Source organism: Petaurus breviceps, unplaced genomic scaffold (assembly GCF_028583685.1).
Source record: "Petaurus breviceps papuanus isolate PSGF00001 unplaced genomic scaffold, PetGlider_PUasm1.0 90504, whole genome shotgun sequence".
Lineage (NCBI taxonomy): Eukaryota > Metazoa > Chordata > Mammalia > Diprotodontia > Petauridae > Petaurus > Petaurus breviceps.
Genome location: NW_027187266.1, coordinates 393607 through 416266, shown reverse-complemented (window position 1 = coordinate 416266; position 22660 = coordinate 393607). Strand labels below are relative to the sequence as shown.

General features: G+C 41.4%; 1 protein-coding gene across 1 annotated transcript in view; it reads right to left on the bottom strand.

The window, feature by feature from the left end:
• The window catches only part of FAM167A (family with sequence similarity 167 member A), a 50007-nt gene that overhangs the window by 5728 nt on the left and 21619 nt on the right, over nt 1–22660 (bottom strand). Inside the window, exon 2 of the mRNA XM_069062770.1 lies at nt 12490–13012. Coding sequence (XP_068918871.1) covers nt 12490–12864 — 375 coding nt within the window. The 5' untranslated portion in view covers nt 12865–13012. The remainder of the gene's footprint in view (nt 1–12489; nt 13013–22660) is intronic.

The following is a 22660-nucleotide window of genomic DNA, read 5'->3' as shown; positions in this document are numbered from 1 at the left end:
TGGGCTGCTTTCCATCTGAGCAAAAGCACATCCCATCTTGGTGCAACAGATTTCTTCAAAAGAGAGATAATAGCATTTACTTGGTTCTTAGGGGTGTGACTTGTTCTCCAGCTAAGCCTTTAATTGCTGTAATTGACTTGGAGAAAGAAGTTTAAAATCTTACTGTGTTAGGGGGAGTAGGCAGTTTAGCTCCCTGTAGCTGTCCTGTCAATAAGCAGTTAAGTTCCTACTGTGTACTTGGCCTTGTGCTAAGCGCTGAAGATACAAAGAAAGTAAAAACAGTTCCCGCCCTTGAGGAGCTTACAATCCAATGGGGGGGGGGAGATATGAACTCAGGAAGATGAGTTTTCCTGGCCCAGCTCTCTACCCACTGTGCCACCCAGCTGCCCAAGTGGGTTACTTAAGAAGGTGTAAAATGATTGCCTTCCCATAGTTAGGGCTCAGTTGATGTTTCGTAACACAAATTCACAATGGATCTAGTCAGCATGTTTCACGGTCTTCTCCAACTTTGTCCAGTAGTATGTGTGTAGAAGTAAAGGCAGTGGATGGTGGGCGTAATCCAAGGCTGAAACTTCGCAGGGTAAGATGAGTGGTAGGATAAGGGGGCAAAGAATTCAGGAGAAAGAACAGGGTGGAGTTGACATGGCTCATCAAGGGGTCAGGATGAGGAAGAGATGTAGGGGTGATGGCCTGGGAGAGAACTGACGGACTAAAGGTCATGGTGTGGGTAAACAGGATTTGGAACTGCTAGGCAGAGAGAAGTGGAAATACAGATTGTGATCAGATAAGGGCATTTCAGAGTTCACGAATATGGAAATGGTGCATTTGTGGATGATGGTTAAAGATGGAGGTAATGGCCAGCTTTGTGTTTGGAGGAAGTGGGGTGGAGGATTAGGTCATGTGAGATGATTAAATTGAGGAATGATGAGGTCAGGGTGTTTGAGAGAGTATCAACAGGTAGGGTTGAAGTTTCTTAGCATGTGGGCAGGAGTTAATGAGAAGAGAAAGATTGTGAGTCAAGTATTGAACTCACTGAGGGAGAAAGGGGAAGGGGGGGTGTCTGTAGACAACAGTTACCAGAACTTTGGGTGGTACCGTGTTTCCCCGATAATAAGACCTATCCCGAAAATAAGCCCTCCCCTTACTGTGTAAGATTCCTCTAAAATAAGCCTTCCCTCGAAAATAAGCCCTATTGAGATTGCTACTGTAGTGAAGGTGATCCCCTGCGCTACACGCTACATTACGGTACCCTCTGTATGCACCGTCCCCCCCCCCCCGTGAAACGCACGCCACGCTCCGAGCTGCATCCAATCAGAGCTGCAGCAGTGAGCGCGTCATCCTGTTCTTCCCCAGTGATTTGCTTATTGAATAAAGGTATATTTTTTTGTTCACATTTACCTGTTTATTAAAATTGCTGTCAATGTTCATTAAAATAAGCCCTCCCTTGAAAATAAGCCCTCTGGTGTTTTTCTGCCCCAAAAAAATAAGACAGTGTCTTATTATCGGGGAAACACGGTAGATATGGACTCAATGAACCTCTAAGGAAGAGAGGTTACTGAGTGATGACAGAAGAGGGAGAACCTGCAAATGACAATGGGAAGAAGGGATATTCTAAGCCCCCTACCTCAACTAGTTAGTCAGGGGGATGGGTGAAAGTACAGGCAGGGCTGGAAAGGAAGGCCAGGGATGCTATGTCATCAGGAAGGAGGCAGGTTTCTCTGAGAGCCAGAAGATGGAAGGAGTGGGAAAAGAAAAAAGATTTAGATTAAAGCAAGTCTGTTACCTATAGAGAAGTATTCCAGAGAGCCCAGTGGAAGAAGTAGCTTTGGATGGGTGGATGGGTTGGGTTGAGGGGAATGGGAATAAAGGATTAGACAGTGTGGATTGGAGAATGGGGCTTTGATGAGAGCCAAGATGCAAAATCACTGTTATGGTGAGGGTATAAACATGGGGGAAGTGTGTTAATCATTGAGCAGTTAGTTCAGGTAGATTTTCATTATATTGCCCATATGGGTTTGGCCTTAGGCAGTTCAGGTGAGGAGGGGCCAAGTGCTGGGATTTGGAGGAATGGTGTTACTTCTCCAAGGCAGGAGGTGAGACTCAAGATATGATATAATAACCTCTCTCCTCTTCCCTGGAGGGAAGGAATCTGGTACTTGGTACTTGGCTGAATATGGTATTTCTCTTCTCCATAAGGGAGTCAGGAGACCTGGAAGAGTGGAATGACATTTTCTTTCCTTATCTTAAGTCAGACCTGTTGCAACAGAACAGTGTTTTCTGGAAATCTTTGATCAGAGCCTGGACAACCATTTGTTGAGTATGTTATAGGGAGGATTTCTTTTAGAGAATACATTTAGCCCCAAATATCTCTTCAAACTAAAATTCTGTGATTCTGTGAACTATACAGTTTATGAAAAGCACTGTAACTGGGGAGACTAGGAAAGGCTTCTAGAAAGACATCATACTTTCAGAGGGCCTTAAAAGAAAAGAAGGGTTCCAAAAGACAGATGTGAGAAGGGAGGATATTACAGGTATGAGGAAAGTTGTCTATGGGGAACAGCAAGTGGTTCAGTTTGGCTAGAGTGTAGAGGGCATGTACAAGGCGGGAGGGAGGCAGGCTAGAAATGGGTAAAATGGAAAAAATAGGTTGGGACTAGATTGTGGAGGGCTTTAAATGCCAAAGAGAGGAATTTGTATTTTATCCTGGAGGCACTGGAGTCAATGAAGTTTTTTGTGCAGGAAAGTGACATGATGAGTGATGTGCTTTAGGAACATCAGTTTGGCAACTGGGTAGAGGATGAATCAGAGAGGAGAGAGGTTGGGAGCAGTAAGACCAGTTAGGAGGCCAGGGGATGGGGGTCTCAGCAAATGCGGTGGTTGTGTGAACAGAAAGGCATCAAATGCCACAGATGTTGAATGCACAAGACTTGATATCTTACAGGATATGAGGGGTGAGAGTGATAGCTCTTATGTTGCAAACATGGTGGAGCTAGAAGATAGTGGTGCCTTGGACAGAAATAGGGAAGTTAAAAGGAAGAATGGGTTCAACAGAAAATAATCTGTGCATTGGAGAATCCAGCCTCCTCTAAGACATTTGAAAAATGGGGCTTTGAGGGGAGCGGTGCTGCGGCTAATAGGAGCATGGCCAGATCTTGGGACTCTTAATTCTGAGTTGTTTCCACATCAAGATCATAGACTTGGAGCAGAGGTCATCTAATACCACCTTCTCACATGACAGGAGAGGAAGGTAAGTGACTTTCTCAAACCACATATGCTGTAACAGAGTCTGATTCTAAACACCACCCACTAATTCCAAATTCAGTGAGTTTTCATGAACCCTTTCATCAATACTGCTCCTCATAAAGCTTTTCTAGTTATGAGTCCTATCACAACAGGTTCTAGAAATAAAAAAGCTAAAGAGGCTACCAAGGGGATTTTTTCCTTCTGTTCATCCAAGTGTTTGGATAGTAGTCAGAAATAAATGAGAGGGGGAATACTTCCTGGGCATCCTTTTCATCTTACTGGAAACTTTCAAGACCCTCTGAGCCTGCTTCTATATGATTCAAGACACCTGGGTTAAAAAAAAATCCTTAGCCAGATGTTTAGCATGAAACATCTGGATGAGTGATTTATTTTTTTTCTCAGTTTTGATCTATATGTAGACCAGGGGTGTCAAACTAAACTACAAATGGGGCCACTGAACCCTACATAATGATCCTTGCAGAAGCATATTGACTTAGAAAACCATGTATTAACATTATCTATATTCTGTTGTATTTTTATTTATTTTCTTAAACATATCTCAATTATATTTTAATTTGGTTCTTTCAGGACTCACGTATTTGGCATCTCTGATGTAGAAATCATAAGGCTTTCTCCTCTCCTCTTCTTCACCTCCCCTTTCTCCTCCTCCTTTGTCTTTTCTCCTTCCCCTCTTTCTCCTTTTTTCCCTCCCTCTTTCTCCCCTTTCCTCTTCTTCCTCTCTCTCTCCCCATGACCCTTTTCCCTATCTCTCCCTCTCTCTCTCCCTCTCTCCTTTTTCCTCTCTATTCCTTCATTTCCCATCACTCTTTTTCCTCTCTTTTTTCTCTTTCCCTTACTTCCTATCACCCCTCCCCCATTCTCACCCTCTCTCCTTTCTCTTCTCTTTTTACTCTTCCTTTTTGCCTCTCTTTCTACTTCTTTCTTTCCTCTTCCCCTCTTCTTTCCCCAACTTTCCCTCTTTCCTCCTCTCCCTCCTTCTCTCCTTTCTCTTCCCCTCTTTCTTTTCCTTTCTTCCTCCCTCCCTTCTCCTTTTCTTCTCTTCTTCTCCTCTTCATCTCTCTTTCCCTCTCCCTTTCTTCCTTTCTACCTCCTTCTCTCCCTTTATCATTCTGACAAGAGATCCACTTTGGTCCAAACTCAAAATAAAAGGAGAGAAGAGTCTTTTTTTATTTCAAGTTAAACTCTAACCTGCTTAGGGAGGAAGCCTGTGGGAATTTGGATGATTAACACAGAACTGGTCAGAGGCCAGAGCCAAAGGATGATTGAATTCTCTCCATGAATGTTCTGGATTCCAGGCTCAGCTTGAGAGCAAGGACAGAGAGTGCAGCCATCTCTGACCCTTGCCCTTCCTCTGTAGTCTTCCTGCTGGAGCCCTCCTGCTGTGTCCCAACTCCCTGTCTGACACTGGCTGCGTCACCCTGAAGCCTGACCAGATGAGTAGAGCTGGCAGTGATACTTTCCAGCAACCTGGGCAGACTAGAGCATATGCAGAGTTGCATAACACCTGCTCTCGCAGGCCCGGAGTCTGTCTGGGGGAATAGTGAGGCTGCAAATCAGTTCCAGGGAACCAGCTAGGGCTTTGAAGTTGCCTGGTAAAGAATTATGCCTGTAGCTACTAGGAGCAATGTATCACAGAAGCTGAAGCTGAGGGAGGCCTTAGAGACCTTAAGCTCCTCCTCGTACAGATGAGGAAACTGAGCTGAAGGGGACCCGACTTTCCCAAGGTCACATGAGTATTATGTGCAGAGGCGTCATTCAAACCCAAGACTTCTGACCTCAAACCCAGTGCTTTTTGGTCCTCAAGGTCAAAGTTCTCTTGTCTCAGAACAGCCATGGGTCAGACACCCTATTGCTGACGAAGTTAATTAATGCCACCATAGAAATTAAACCTCAGTCTTCTGTCCCTAAAGTGTCTTGCTGCACAATTCCTGATGGGTGACAGTGGGGAGAGCACTTGGAAGCTGGACCTGGGCTGAACTTCTGCCTCTATCACTCCTACATGACCTTGGACAAGTCTCTTAATCTCTCTGGGCCTCTGTCTTCTCATCTGTAAAACTAGGAGGTTTTGACTAGATGGCCTTTAAGGCCCCTTCCAGCTCTAAATCTATAATCCTGTAGATTGTCCTTTCCTTGTACTAATATTCTACCGAAGAAGAAACTCCTTCATTGGCAGGGCTGGTGAAGGCTTGAAGACATTTCAAGGGGGTTTTAACCTGGGGTCTGTAAACTTAAAACAACAACTGTCTTTCAATACAATTGGTTTCCTTTATAATTCCATGTATTTTATTTTACTTATGTATTTAAAGGCACTACTCTGATAAAAAGCCATCACCAGACTATGAAAGGAGTCCAAGATACAGAAAATCAAAGGAAAGCAAAAACTGAGCATGGCAGGGATATTCACTGAAGGATACTGTGGGGTTGAGGTCATGTGCACAGGCCTTTAAGACATAAAAAGGCACTCCCATTGGAGAAAAAGTATTGAAATGAGACCAGAAGCTCTAATGACCCTCAGTTTTCTGAGTCTAGAAGCCTTAGGCTCAGATGCCTAGATCTGGAAACTGAAAGGACCTCAGAGGCCATCTACTCCAGCCTAAGCATTCTGAAGATGAGAAAAATGAGGCCAAGGGAGCTTAAGGGACTTGCCCAAAGTCACAGAAATAGTAAACACCAAAGGTGGGATTTGAACCCAAGTCCTCTGACTCCAAATCAAGTATTCTTTCATAAGATTGTTCAATTACCGTCTTTCCCAGGCATGTAATCTATGCCTGCACCAAGTTACCTGGTCATGTCAGTCAGAAGCTCAGTGAAGTTTGTAGCTGAACGTCACATAGACACAACATACCAATGACGAAGTGGACTTTACAGATTCCAGGTTCTTTCATCCTTTTACTAGATAGCTAGCTACTGAGGCCCATATACCTAGATGGTCTGGTTTGGAAATGGTCCTAAACCCTAGTAGCTGAGACCTATCCAAGTACAGAGAAAAAACTTGATGCAGGGATTAAAATATAATAAAAATTAATTTTTAACACATTTTACTGAATTTTAAAATGTAGGTTCAAAGCAGAGCTAAAAGAAAAGCCTTTATACTTGAAAATTGCATTTCCTGCATTTGAAAACTCATTATTTCCAAAACAGAATTCATTATCTTCTCCCTCCCTGCAACAATACACCTCTTTCAAACTTTCTTATTTGTGTCTAGGGCACCAATATCCTCCCAGTCACCCAGATTTGCAGCCTTGGAATCATGCTCAATTCCTGACTCTCACTCACTTCATACATGCAATCAGCTGTCAAATCTTACTGTTTCTACCTCCATAAGTCTTTCCTATGCCCCTTCCTCTACACAACTTCTGCCCTAGTTTAGAGCCTTATCACCTCCTGCAGGAACTTTTCCAATAACTTTCTAATTGATCTCCTTCCCTTGAGTCTTTCACACCACATTCTAATCCACCAAAGTGATTTCCTAAAGTATAGCTCTGACCATCTCAGCCCCTCACCCCAGGAAACTCCAGTGGCTCCTTCTCATCTTTAGGATCAAACACAAACTGGTTTATTTGACATTTTGAATTCTTTACAACCTGGGCATAAGAGAACGGGGTGGGGGAGTGGAGCTGAAAGGAGGGAGGGCAGTTTAGGGGGAGGTAAAAGTCAGAAGCAAAATACTTTTGAGAATGGACAAGGTAAAAGGAGAGAGGGTAGGATAAACAGGAGGAAAATAGAATGGAAGAAAATACATAGTTGGCAATCATTACGTCAAAAAAAAAAAAGGTTTTTACAGTAAGCTTCTCTGATAAAGACTTCGTTTCTCAATAATATAGAAAACTAAGTCAAATTTATAGAAATAAGAGCCATTCCTCAATTGATAAATGGTCAAAGACAGATATGAACAGGCAATTTTCAGACAAAGTAATCAAAGTTATCTATAGTCTTATTAAAAAAAATGCTCTAAATCACTATTGTTTAGAGAAATGCAAATTAAAACAACTCTGAGCTACAACTTCATTCTTTTGGTGAAGCTGTATACTGATTCAACCATTCTGGAGAGCAATTTGAAACTATGCCCAAATGGCTATAAAGCCATGCATACATACCCTTTGACCAAGCAATAGCACTATTAGGTCTGTTCCCAAAGAGACAAAGAAACAAAAAGAAAAAAGGACCTATATGTACAAAAATATTTAAAGTATCTCTTTTAGTGGTGGCAAAGAAGTGGAAGCTGAGGGGGGTATATATCAGCGCAGGAATAGCTGAACAAGTTGTTGTATATGATTATGATGGAATCCTATTGTGCTTTAAGAAATGATGAGCAGAATCCTCTCAGAAAAACCAGAAAAGACTTACACGAACTGATGCAAAGTGAAATGAGCAGAACCAGGAGAGCATTACACATAGTAACAGCAATATTATATGATGATCTATGATGAAGAACTTAGCTATTCTCAGCAATACAATCCAAGACAATTCTGTAGGACTTATGATGAAAAGTGCTGTCCATCTCCAGAGAAAGAACTGGCAGAGACTGAATGAAGATCGAAGCTACTTTATTTTTCTTGGGGGTCTTTTGCCTATATTTTCTTTCACAGAATGACTTACATGGAAATGTGTTTTGCTTGACTATACATGTATAACCTATGTCAAATTGCTTGCCTTCTCAATGATGGGGGGAAGGGAAGCAGGGAGAGAATTTGGAACTCAAAATTTGAAAAAAAAAAGAATATTAAAATTGCTTTTAACGTAATTGGGAAAAAATAAGATATTAAATAAGAAAAAAAAACTTACAGGACCACCTGATATCAGAGTTGGGAAGGACCTGAGAATACAGAACATAGAAAGTCAGAGTTAGGAGGGACCTCAGAGTTCATCTACTGTTCCACAAAATTTTAGAGCCATAAGATTTTAGAGATCAGGAAGCTGGAATCCAATGAGGTCTTCCCTCGGAACTTGTTAGGAAAACATCCTGAGATTAAATTTACTCTGATTCTTGAATCAGTCTCATCAACTTCTTCTAGGTTCTATCTCTCTGGGAACCAGAGTTTATGGGGAGTGGGGAAAAAGTAGAAAGACTTTAAAATATTTTGGGGGGTGAGTGATCTATGATATACTCTCAGTCCTTGCGATATTGGCAGTAACTTAGGCAGATAATAGGTGAGAAGGTGTATTTGGAACACTAATTAGGAGGATTTGTGATTGGTTGAAAGTCATCCTGATATTACAAGTAGGACCAGCATCCAGAATATTTAGCTATTCCAATCACAAATCATAGGGGAATGTGTTTTGGGAAGAAAGATACTTCTCGACAGAGAAGTCATAGACTGGAGGCATATTCTCAGACATGGCCAATATATTGTTTTTTTTTTTTATCTAACTATGTGTATGTTATAAAAGATTGTTTCTGTGGAGGAAGGGGTGGAGGCTCATAGAAGGGAGAAAAAGGTAGATCGATTAGTACTAAGTCATGCAGGAATTTTACATTTTTTTCATTGAAACTAATCTAACCATAAAGTGTCACAAACCGTGTTTAGGTAATGACTATGCTAAATCAACATCTGATTACATGAAAGATTTCTTTTAGTATCAGCTTGCCTACCCAAAGGATCTATGTATAGGCTTTTCTCTTATACAAATGCCCCCAGGAAAAGTAGTCAGTTTAGAGTAAGTTGTTTGAATGGAGTGAAGTGAAAAAGAAGGAACAAGCATTTATTAAGCATATACTATGTACCCCAAGTGCTTAAGTACTTTACAAATATTATCTAGAGGAGGAGAGGAGGGGCTGGACCTTATAGCAAGTGTACTCAGACATGGAGGAAAGATGAATTTGTGGATGGAGTGTGTGTGTGTGTGTGTGTGTGTGTGTGTGTGTGTGTGTGTGTGTGTGAGAGAGAGAGAGAGAGAGAGAGAGAGAGAGAGAGAAATCTTTGGACTAACATCATGAAAGGGAAGAATGCTGAGTTTTATTGGGCTTAGCTCAGTCCATCCAATGAACCCACCTTGGAAGCCAAGAGAACCAAGAAAGGACTAATCATTTATAGAGAGGGCTTAGATTTCCTCAGTTATTTTTCTCATTTAGGTATTACCAATACCATGGTTCATTCCAACTTCTGAGTTGGGTTTGAGAGAGGCTATATGTTTCCAGAGTCGTGGTTTGTTGTTGTTCACTCATTTCAGCTGTATCTGACTCATTGTGACCCCATTTCAGGGTTTCTTGGGCAAGATACTGGAGTGGTCTACTATTTCCTCCTCCAGCTCATTTTAAAGATGAAGAAACAGAGGCAAACAGAGTTGACTGACTTGCCCAGAGTCACATAGCTACTAAGAGTCTGAGACCACATCTGAAACCAGGTTTTACTGAATCCAGGCCCAGTGTTCCATTCACTCTGCCACTTAGCTGCCCATATGCAAAAGAGAAGCATAGATTTGATAATGTTCATAGCTTCACAAAAGAGACATCATAATTTAATGCTTAATAATACCCTTTCCTTGGGAATCACATCTTTGAAGTGATTCAGATTGTAAAAGTATAAACAGAACTTTTTTTTAATCCAAGATTACATCATCAATTATCTGTGTATTTATCTATGTAACTGTGTATCTTTCTATCTATCTATCTATCTATCTATCTATCTATCTATCTATCTATCTATCTATCTATCTATCTATCTATCTGTCTGTCTGTCTGTGTCTGTCTATCTATTCATCTATCCACAGCTGTTCCATGATCAGGAATTACCTACAGTCAATTATTCACCTAATGTTTGACTTTCTCCAATCACTCAGAAAACTTTCAAGTTTCCTCCTCCTCCAGATCATCTCATGATGGGGTAGAACTTAATATAAAACTCGATTTTTTAGCATGTGGATCTGAAGGCTGGAGGTAAATTAACCTGCATATATTAGAAATTGCTTTGTAGATTTTCATTTGGGTGGAGAATTCATCTGGGTTATTGCTTGGTAAATTTTAAAACTGGAAAGCACCTTAGAGGTAATCATTCTGGTCTAACTCTTCATTTTGCAAAAGAGAAAATTTGGAACTCAGAGGGTATGTGACCTGCCCAAATTCATACAGCTATTTAGTGGTAGAGCGGGGTCCCATACCCAGACCTTTGACGCCTCCATCCTTCTCTCCTTCAAAGCCTCAGAAGACAAGTTTTGGCTTCTTATGTTTTGAGATTGTGAAGAGTATAAAACATAATTAAAAAATAAAATCTCATATGTAAAAATCAAATCATGATGGACAAGAACTTAAAGGGCTGAACTATAAAATGACTTTTTTTTTTTTGGCCTGTTCTCTAGTTTGAGAAAGAGAGACAAATGACAAATTGGTAGGAGGAATGTGGGGTCCTGACGTAAGTATGAATTCATACCAGTCTCTTATACCTTCTCTATGTCTACCCCTACATCTACAGGGAGAATTAATGTTCATAATGATACCCGGAGAACAATATGGATAGTAGATAGTGGATGGAGAATGGCCCTCAGGGTTTGTGAATAGTTGGGTTCAAGTTCAGTCTCTGAAAGATAGTGGCCATGTTACCAAAAGCAGGCCACTTAACCTCTCACTGCCCTAAGCAACTCTAAAAAAGAGCACATCGGGGACTAGTTTCAGACCTATATTGGCATCAGGAGGTCTCTACACAAGTGTAATCACAGGTCCAGTCCCAAAAAATAAATAAATAAACAAATAAGAGAAACCAAGTCCCAATGAAATTTGCAGAGAGATTCACCTCTCTGTTCATTAAGCTTTGCATACTAAGATGCAAAGGCAGGCAGGATTTTCAACAGCAAGTGCAAAACAAAAGGTGTTTTATGGTGAATCAGCTAAACTAATCCCTGCTAATGCCTTGGTTACCTAAGGGTTTACTCCCTCCCAGTTAACACAATGCTTAAAACCTTTCTCAGGAAAGCTAATTGGCTGGGAGGAAGGCTCCATATGTAATATGTTTTTCAGAGCCTTCTTAAATCAGACCATAGAGGCAGCTGTCTACTTAACCTACATTGAGGACCAGATCTGATTCCTCATTGGTAGATGAAAGTAATCATTATTGTCTGGCTTTGGACTACTACAGGAAAACCTCAATGAAAGTGATGGTGTGGAGGGGGGAGGGGGGGAAGGGGAATAGAATATTCTGGTTAATTATAATTCATTCATAGAGCACATTCAAAAGCATTTCTCATTTATGATCAGCCTCATTAATGAGACTCCCAACAACCCTGAGCGATACGCAAATGGTCTGAGAATGGCTATCCCCACTGAATCAGTTAAAGCCCAAGGTAACAGAGCTAGTCAATGGCACAGTGGGAACTAGGAATTAGGATCATAAAATCATAGGTTAAGAATTAACCTTTGTCTTTGGGCAACCAGGATAGAGAGCTGGAGCTGGAGTCTGGAGGACCTGAGTTCAAATTTGACCTCTGACACTTACTAGCTGTGTAACTCTGGACAAGTCACTTAACCCTGTTTGCCTCAGTTCTTCATCTGTAAAATAACATGGAGAAAGAAATGGCAAACCACTTTAGTATCTTTGTCAAGAAAACCCCCAAATGAGATCACAGAGAGCTGTACACAACTGAAACAACCCAACAACAAAAATCAGAGATTCCTCTAGTCCCCAACTCTGATTAGGAACTTAGATTACAGAGATTAGGTGACTTTACCAAAGACACACAAATAATAAGAAACAGAATGTGGATTTGAATCCAGTATTCTTTCCACTGTACCACACTGTCTCCCTTGAACAGGGGTCTTCCAAATCCAATTTTTATGGTTTTTTCCACCACACCTTTTTACTACCATCACAGTCACCCTAAAGGGGTTGGACAAGGGGAGGGTAAAAGTTGTGTGGTGGAGGGAAGAACAGAGTCACTGTGACCAAAGAGAACAAAGTTTTACGAGGGCACTAGGCACCCTGATTTCTAGAAAATAGGGATAGGAGGAGGGAGGGCAAAAGGACAAGTAAAGGAATTGCTAAAGATAAACAACTCATCACATAATTCTGCTTGGGACAGAACAAAAATGGGTGCGAATGAACCCGTGCTCTCTATTTTAATGGATGTGGACATACCATCCTGAGTGACTTGTTCAATTTGAAAATTATTATTTTCCCCCTCATATAAGGCCAACATGGTAGGCATTCATTCATTTATTTATTTATTTAGGTTGAAGATGAATGGAGCCAACATCTTTTCTTTTTCCTAAAAGGGTTTGAAAGGTAAACCACTCACCAGTTCCTTCCTTAGCCAATGCAAAGCTTCATCAATGCTCTCAAAGCTATCCAGTTTTCTAGTAGTCAGAGGTGGCTGGTCCTGGCTGTTACTCCCATGGAGTTGCTGTTGCAGCTTCCTTAGAGAAGGCAACTCCTCTTCTCTGGATTTCCTTGGTTCTTTCCCCTCCTGCTCATCAGTAGACCTGGGGAAATTCCAAGTTTGCTCCTCTAGCTTGGCCTGCCATTCCAGGTAGGAAGGCCTCCGGGTCTGAAGCCTCAGTTTCTCTGTGAGGACTTTCAGGCTGAGCAGGTGGTCATCAGGAGGAGGGGTTGCCCCTAAGTATCCTCCTTCTCCACCTACCACTTCTTCTATGTGGATCTGAGGTGCAGTCATCCTACAACCTCCTGGTTCCCCAAAGCATTGAGGGTTGCTGGCAACACAGGGCAGTTCCTCCTCCTCTTCTTCCTCCTCAGCCCCAGGCTCTTGAGGTCATTGCCTAGATGATGGTGTAGAGGATACACAAGACTGTTGCTGCTGGCCCCTGGAACCAACAAAGAAAAGCACAATGACACAACACAATGTAACTCCCTTTCAGAACTGTAGCTGAGTCAATCCCAGGATATCATTCTTGGAGTCTCCGTGGTTCCATACTGCAAAGGGGCAGGAACAGACAAGAGTAAGCAGGAGTCTTTGGAGGAAATTTTTGCCAAGAAGACCCAGAAAGGGTACGCAGAGCACCAGGCAGTGTTGAAAAGCAAGCCTTCTATGTCTGCTGGCAGAGCAGGGCATGTGCTGAAGAATAACCAGGAGGCTCCTTGTGCCAGACAGGAAGCTCTGCTAAGGTGCCAGTGCCTGAGGCATGGGAAGGAGTACGCAGGTTCAGCAGGGGCTCCAGTGTGAACACAGGAGCTCAGGAGTTTAACAGAGGGGCTCCTGGGATACTAGTACAAAGGCAGCAGGTCAAGCTTTGTGCTATTTTAAGGGGCACCCTTGATGGGGTGCTTGGGATCTATGTTTGTAAAATCAATTTGTAATACCAATTTGTAACATCAGTAATGATGGGGTGCTTGGGATCTATATTTGTAAAATCAATTTGTAATACCAATTTGTAACAACAGTAATGATGGGGTGCTTGGGATCTATATGTGTAACATCAGTCTGTAAAACTTTGTAATATCAATCTGTAAAACCAGTTTGTAAAATCACACACTAACACTGCCCCCCCCCCCAGCTTCAGAGCATTAACTCTGCCCAGCAACAACTCATGAATTGTTTATCTCAGCTTGGAACAATAACAAGCTATTCTTATGAATCCTTCACTTAAGTATCTATAAACATTCCAGCTTAGGCAACTATTATCTCCCCCTTGTATAGTGTCCCACTGCCCCCATGAATCCTTCAGTACCCTATGTCTAGGTTGACTCCTTGGCTGCCTCAATGAATCCTTCAGGACCGTATCTCTGGGTTAACTGCTTAAGAGCCTTGGTTCCCAGACATCAGTCTTGTCAAACATGACACTGATGGGTGACAGACTGGGCACTTCTCCATCAGCCCTTGACTGCTATCTGACTTAGTGACGTTTGAAGCCTAAAACCACACCTCCAGGTAGCCCCCTCCTTGGGCTTTTTCCCAGTGAATCATGGGCAATACGCCTGTGCAGTTACATTAAAGATGCATGTTCCTTTAAACACTGGCCCCACCTTAACTCCTCCCTAATCCCACCCTTAATCACCTAATTAGCATAATTGGCATGGTTTCTACTATGGATTACTCTATAAAAATCTTAATTCTACCCCTTTGAGGTTTCAGGTCCTCTAAAGGACTCTTGCCCACTGTATAGCCTAACATTAAACTTGCAGGTCCCCTAAGGACCCTTGCCTGTTGTAAAGCATAAAATAAACTTTTACAACTCTGACTCCAAGTTTGCTTGGGCCTACTGAATTCTTTCAAGACTGAATCGAAAGCTTTCTGGTTTTAGATAAGATCAGAGTTCCTGCTGAACCTATTATGAGCCATCCCTCATCACCCTCATAGTAGTCAAATCAACCCTCCTGTTCCTAGAAAGGACATGTGAATTAATTGCTCTTTGACTCCACTTATCATGTCTATGACATGAGGGACCAAAACATCCCTCCCTGGCCACCACTCTTCTATATGTATTATTTTCTTCTGTTAGAATGTAAGCTCCTTGAGGGCAAGAACTATCTTGATTCTTGTAATGGTATCCCAGCATTTAGGGCAGCAAATGGTACCTAGGAAACACTGAATAAAATCTTTAAAAAATTCATTCATTTATTCATTCATTCATCCATTCACTTGATTGTGGCATGCCCTATCCCATATTATTCTCAGCCAAACTGTTTACACACTAGTGATTTTTAATCTGGGGTTCATGGACCAGATTTCAAGAGGTACAAGGGATCCTGTAAATTTGAATGGGAAAAAATACATTTGTATTTTCACTAAACTTGAATTGAAATTTAACATTTCCTTCAGTTTTGAATGTAGGCAACAAACATGATTTTGAGGAGTTTCCATGGGCTTCATCAGACTGCCAGAGGGGTCCATGACATAAAAAGGCTAAGAACTCCTGCCCTGCACCCAAATATGGCCTCTCTTACCACCCCTGTGTCTTGGTTCACACTTTTCCCCATGTCTGGAATGTCCTTCCCCATTTTTCTCTGCTGAATTTCTATCCATCCTTTACACTTTCAGCTCAAATGCCACCTTTTCTAGGAAGCTTTCCTGGATCTTCCTGGAGGTCACAGGTCCCCCTCCAATCTTAGATCAAGTTTTGTTTTGCACCTTTGTAGTGCACTTGTTATTTAACGTAGTGTATTACAATTCTCAGGGAGTACATCTTTTTGGAGTTTTGTACCTCGTCCCTCCAAACCCCCCAGCAACAGCTCAGTGCTCTGCACAGGTGGGTGCTAAATACGTTTGTTGTTCTATGATATTGTCTGCTTCACAAGGTTATTGTTGATGCTAGACATTTTTCACTTCCTATTTCCCACCAATTAATTATCTGTGGCAAGTAGGTGTGTGCTTCTATAAAATGATTGCTTCTGGGGGAAAACATGAGCAGGACACACTTTTAAGTTTAATTTGCATTATTGACATTTTTTTCTATCACTTTCTTAAGTCTAGAGCATCAAGGAAACACTAAATTAAACCCTATTTACAGCATTTGCTGATTTCTGAGGTGCAAACGTTAACACTAAAAATTTAACAATCAACTCCAAGCCAGTTGGATCTGGCTCCAGCACATGCCTGGAGGGATCACCTTGTTCTGGCCTGTCCCCTGCTAAGGAAAAGCAGGGGGTGTTTTCAGCCATAGGGAAAAAGAGTTGAATGTACTCAGGAGTTTACTGCTACCCAGAATGATTGTGACTCACCTCTTTGGGAGGCAATTTCTGTGTTTACCTTTGCAGTGCCTTCCTGCAGGGCACTGTGTTTGGGTGATCTCATTTGTCCTCTTTAGGTCTTGGCCACGAAGGATAGATTTGAAGGAGCCAGAAAGGATAGATTTGATTCTCATGTTGTAGCATGGGAGGCCAGTACACCAAATACAAATGTGAGCCTGATTCTGATCCATAATTAAACCAAGCAGAGGGTGTAGGCATTCAGAATGTCATCCCCGCTACTCTCTGTCTTCAAACAGGCAAATGAGCAAAAATAAATGGGATGAAATAAAAGCAGGAGATAATAGGGTGGGTCACAGGGTAAAATTTGTTGATGTCATAGTAATAGGAATATGACATTGGGCTATCGATATTCTTTGTCTATAGGCTCTCAAGAGGAGACCAAACAACTCTTTTCCTTGATGGCACAGATATTCACCTACCTGAAGAGAGAACCTCAAGGCTTTCTTAAGGGCCCTTCCCCATTTTTGTGCTCTACTTCTTGTCCTGAGTTCTCTCTGATAGATCTGGGATTTTTTTTGTTTCTGACCAATTTATAAGGAGTAGACTCTGCCATCTGGACAAATGCAGTGTCTGAGGGATGTAGTAATGAGAGCATTGGACTTTGAAATCAGAAAACTTGTGCTCAAAGTTCTTTCTCTGCCACATAAATATCAGTGTGTTTGAATAATTCACTTTAACCTCTTTGGGCCTCCATTTGCTAACCTGTAAAATTGGGATGATAACAAAATACTACTCCACAGGGTTGTTAAGCAGAAAGCCCTTTGGAAACCACAAAGTACTATATAAATATGAGGTCTTTTTAGAGGTATAACTAACATCTCTCTCCCCTGGACAAGCAGCACAAATCAACTTGATACAAATGCCTTTGGAGACAAGGAGACCTCAACCTTGGAACATAGAATGGAAGTGGGAGGATACAGGTACCCCAGAACACAATAAGGCAAATATTAGGTAGCAATGGGGAGGGACGGCAGCATAGGAAGAGTCAGCCCAAGGTGTGACTTTAGGGGGGCAGGGAGGGATGGTAGTTTGCTATTTTAACTAATTATTCCTTGCCAACCAGTCTCTCCCAAGTGCTGAGCCAGTACAAGCACCTCTAAATTTCAACACTCCAGCTGTCACTACCAGAGTAGTGCCCCAGGACCTTTTAAAACCATAATTCTCCCAGATCCAAAAGAATAGGGGTCTTCTTCCAGAGCATCTCCCAGGCACTCCCTACCTTTACCCAATCTTTCCTTGAAGCTCTGCTGTATGTAGTGGGTGGAGTTACTCATTGTGTATGTTATACCCTTCACTCCCACAGGGGTTCCATAACACTGAAGTCATAACTGTAATCATTTCTACCAAATCCCTTTGAAGAAGATGCTATTTAATTTTTTTTTTAATGTAGGATAGATTTTGTTCCCCTTTTGTGAAGAGATGAAGAATTGAATTTGAGATGTAGTCAAGTGTACTTTACACATCCCCACAGAGAGTGAGTGGGAAGCAAAGAATTATGTTGTCAGAATCTTCATAGATCTCATAGTCTGAGTGGCTTCCCCACAGTGCTCCTTGGGAGTGGGTTGTTACTGTTCCTCTGTGTTTGGGAGAAGTCAAGAGAGGGAGAGAGCTGTGCATTCATTATTGGTTTCTAATTGTGACACTCAGTTGGCAGGGTGTGTCTTTCTGAATTCAAATTCTATAAGGCATTGATAGGTGCAGACATAATAGCACAGGAATAGACTGAACCACTCTGGGGCTCTGAATATTAATCCTGGCTATTGACCCATTTGATATTAATATCTATACTCTGGGGCTCCTTCAAATCCTTCTTAGGAAACCCTCAATGACAAGCCAGATTGGGTGACAGATATATATATATATATATATATATATATATATATATATACATATATATATACAAACTTCTAAGTCAAGCTACAAATGGTAACCTCTCTGAGACTCAGTTTCCTTTTAGGTTTGTGAGAATCATATGAGAAAGTGCTTTGAAAATCTGTGTATGGCTTTGAAAATGTGATACATTTTTTAATAATATCCATTTTCAATAAGTAATAGTGTCAATGAGAGGCAATATAGAAAAAGTCAGCTCAGAGTCAGGAAGATCTGAATTCAAGTATTCCCTATGACACATACTGGCTATTTGACCTAAGGCAATAATAAGTATTTATATAGTGCTTTCAGGTTTGCAAAGCTCTTTAGAGATATTATTTATTTGATCCTCACAACGACCTGGGGAGGTAGGTGCTATTATTAATGATCTCCATTTTACAGATGAAGAAACAAGAAAAGAGATGTTAAATGATTTGCCCACGATCACCCTTAGCACCTTCTGGGGTTACATTTGTTGAAATCCCCTGAGGGGATTCTGAAGGAGTTCTAATAGAATTTGCTAAGTAGAATTCATTGGTATTCATCTTCTGGTGCTCAGGTCATTAAGGGGAGTAAACAGAGTTAGGGCACTTGACTCTCCTCCAAAACTGTCTAGGTATGTGAACAAGGCTAGACTAGAATTTCTGCAATGATAGAAGGCAAAGGGAATTCAGTTGAATCACACACTCATGGGATCTGAAGGCTAGAGTGGGCTCCTACCCGCTAATCTAAGGCCAGATGTGTTCAAGGGAAGAATATGAGCGTCATGACTCAGGAACTGAGTGGGTGGTTACAGATGGGCAGAAAGAACACAAAGATCCATCCATCAAAAAAGAGGATCTTTGGGCCAACAGAGTCATGTAGAAACCAGACCTTACAGTCTGGGGGTGGTAGGGCTGGTGGAAGAATTAGGCTTGGAGTCCTGAGTCTATCACTTTTTACTGGCATGACCCTTCAGTAAGTCACTCTGAACTTCAGTGTCCTTAACTACAAAATGGGTGGACTAAATTACCTACCTCATGGGTAGCTATGAGAATCAAAATAATCTATAGAAAATGAGTTCCAACCTACAGAGCTGGACAAGGAACTGGGAGCTGTCTGCCATTGAACCCAGGTGACAGTCTGGTGAATCCAGGTAGAATCTGGGACCATGGAAGGGGATCCAGGGAATCTGAGAACCACGCCCAAGTCAAGATGAAAAGACCTCTCTGTGGATACTAAGTAATAATGAAATTGTAGTTTACTAGTGACCTAGGGGTGGAGGGTTTGTGTATTTTCTAATGATTGTACTTAGTGATTAATGATACTTAGTAATAGATTGCTGAATAAGGGACTGATTGAGTTAATTTAGTGTGCCCCATGAGTGGAAGTCTTTGACTATTGTACTTTGAGATGATTGTTCTTTGTTCTAAATATTGTGACCACTTTGGTGAAAACTATGTGGCCATTTTAATGATAAGCTGTTGTGAATACTATATTGTGATTTTCTGTGATAAATTGTAATATTGTGAATGCAGTACCTTGATTTTCTGTGAATGTTTTGCTTTGATTTGTTATGGTATAAATAGAGTGTTCACTAAAAAAAAAAGAAAAGAAAATGAGTTCCACATTTTCAAAGCTGAAAATCTAAAAATTAAATCAATAAAAAATATATACATATTGAGAACTCTCAGTAATGATAAAATACTTATATAAATGTAAGCTGATATTAAAAATACTTATTATAATTTTTATCCCAATTCATAGATTCAATCAAATTCCACAAATGCTCAAGTGCCTGTATTTACTGACTTCCACAGAAGCTCAGATTATGGGCTCAGTTTCCTGATTCAGAGTTGCTAGGACAGCTAGGTGGCTCGGTGGATAGAGTTCTGGTCCTGGAGTCGGGAAGACCCTGAGTTCAAATGCAACCTCAGATACTGAATAGTTCTGTGACCCTGGGCAAGTCACTTAACCCTGTTTGCCTCAGTTTTCTCATCTGTAAAATGAGTTGGAGAAGGAAATGGAAAACCACTCCAGCATCTTTGCCAAGAAAACCCCAAATGGAATCATGAAGAGTCAAACATGACTGAACAACAAAACAACAACAGAAGCAGCTGCTACGAGGTCCCTTGTAGCCTGTTTCAGGTTGCTATTTTGCTAATCCCACAAAGTTAAGCATTAGGTCATAGCCATACCTTTTATTCCCCCCTCCCTCCCCACACCTCCCCAAACTAGCACAGAATTCTGCACCTGTTAGTTGTGTAATAAATACTTGTCAAATGAATAAATGAATTGAACATTCTCCTGCCTCTTTATTTTTGTTTTAATGAACAGAAATCTATTTTCCTCTTCCTCCCATTCTCCAATATTATAAAAAAGAAGGAAACAAAAATCATTATGTCGTGTTCTGTGCCCCGAATCCATCATCTCTCTATAACAGCATGTTTCATCATTGATCCTCTGGAATCATGAATGGTCATTGTCTTACAACTTTCAAAGTTCTTTGTTTTCACAGTGCTGTTGTTATTGCATAAATTCTTCTCCTGGTTCTGCTCATTTAATTCTTCATCAATTCACAAAAGTCCTCCAAATTGTTCATTTTTATAATACTGATTTTATAATATGAATCCTTTTTGGTTTTGCTTCTTTCATCAGTTCGTACAAGTCTTTCCAATGTCTCTGAAATCATCTATTTGTTCATTTCTTAGAGCACAATATTTCATCAATTCAGTACCAAAACTTGTTCATTTATATTATTGCTGAAATGCCTTTTTATTCTTTATTATTAGAGACTGATCTCTGGATAGGTGAGGGAGGGATGTTGGAAAATAAGAGTACTGTAGAAAGAGATAGAGGAGAAGGAGAAGGAAGCAACAGCAGGCAAAGGGGTGTTTCAGCGAGTCTAGCTACATAAAGTCATGATAATCCCAGCAATGCCCATGATTTCTCCTAAGAGTGTGTGTGTGTGTGTGTGTGTGTGTGTTAGGGGGGGCAGGGCTTAGCCTTTTTGCAGCCATCAGGTATGAATGTCTGATGACTCTGAAATGCATGCACACATGGGACTCCTTGAGAGCAGGGACTGGTATTTATTGTATCCAGTTTGTTTTGTCCTTTTTATTCTCTTTATATCATACCTGGCACACAGTAGGCACTTAATAAAAACCTGCTGACTGATGGACTGCATGAGAGTGTTGGCTTCTGTTCTTGGTTAGGTTCCAGATTAAGGCTCGCTCCTGGCCCTGGTCTCCTTTCTCAGCCTCACTGCAATAAAGTGAAACCCCTTGCAGCTCTTAGGTGGGTATAGTGAAATCATTCAGCTAACATCTTTGCCACTTTGTGATAAAATCTGTTTACTTGGGAACCTGTCAAACCCACTTCCTAGACAGGGAACACTGGTGTTAACAAGTACTGTTGGCTTCTGCTTTGCTGGTTCTCACACTTTGAATGCAGGGAACATTCTTGTTTCAAAGAGGTAAAGCTCTCCCTTCCTGCTACCCCTTCTGTAATTTTATTCACCTTCAACATTCACTAAGGGACTTGAGAGCATTGAAACTGGAATCAGCAGGATGAGGTAAATTGGGTTCTAGGCAACCCCCCACACCTGCAATATCCTGGGCCAGTCATTTCATTTCCCCAAGACTGGTTCCTCATTGGTATAAGGAAGATAATGCTGTCTGCCCCACATATCCAATCTGTTGTCACATGTTAACATTTCTACCTTGACAAGATCTCTCAAATAGGTCCCCTTCTCTTTAACCACCTTACTTCAGCCTTTCAGCATCACCTCTCTGTCAGACTATTGTAACAACCTTCTAATTGGTCTCTTTGCCTCTGGTATCTCCACATTCTGAGCCATCCTCCAGTAGGCCACCAAAGGAATCTTCCTACATCCCAGATCTAAGGCATGTTATTCAATGTTACTCAATAAATGTTAGTGGCTCCCATATACTACCTTCAGGATCAAATATACAGTGCTCTGTTTGACATTTACAGCCGTTCACAACCTGGCCCCTTTCTCTCTTTCCAGGCCTCATACATCATTCCCTTCCACATACCTTACAATCCAACTCTACTGGCCTACCTGCTGGTCGTCACATCCAACCCTCCACTTGGCCTTGCACTGACTATTCCCTCCTCCTCCTCACCTCTCCCTCTGAACCCCCTTTAAGACAGCTTAAATCCCGTCTTCTGTAGGAAGCCTCTTGGGATCCTGTGCTTACTACTGGTGCCTTCCCTCTCAGATGACCTCCCAATCTACTTTGCATGTATTCTAGATGTGCATCATGTTTGATGTCTACACTGTTAAAATATGAGCTCATGAATAGGGCTTCGCTTTTCTTTGTATCTCCAGCATTTAGCACCCTGTCTGGCATATGTCGTTGTTGTTCAGCTGTTTTCAGTCACACCCAACTCTTCATGACCCCATCTGGGGTTTTCCTTGGCAAAGATACTGGAATGGTTTACCATTTCCTTCCACAGCTCATTTTACAGATGGGGAAACCGAGGCAAACAGGGTGAAATGACTTGCTCTATTGCACACTAATAGTAAGTATCTGAGGCTGCATTTGAACTCAGGTCTTCCTGACTCCAGGCCTGGCATCCTAAACATGGTACCACTTTGCTGCCTTTCTGGAATATAATAAGCACTTAATAAATGTTTATTCATTCTTTTATTCCTCTCTTGGCTCTAGTACTGATTCTAAACTACTTTCTTCTCTAGAATCCAACACCTTCTCACTCTGGAAGAAACTATTCTTCCCCTTCAACCTCTTTCTCTGTGGTCAGTTCCTTCCAGCACATCCATTTTAAGGAAAGTGCCCAGATTGGCCATGTTCACTCCTTCATTCTTCTCTGGGCTCCATTTTTAACTCTGTACCTTTTTTCCCACTATTCCCTTGTGGGTAGAGTAATAA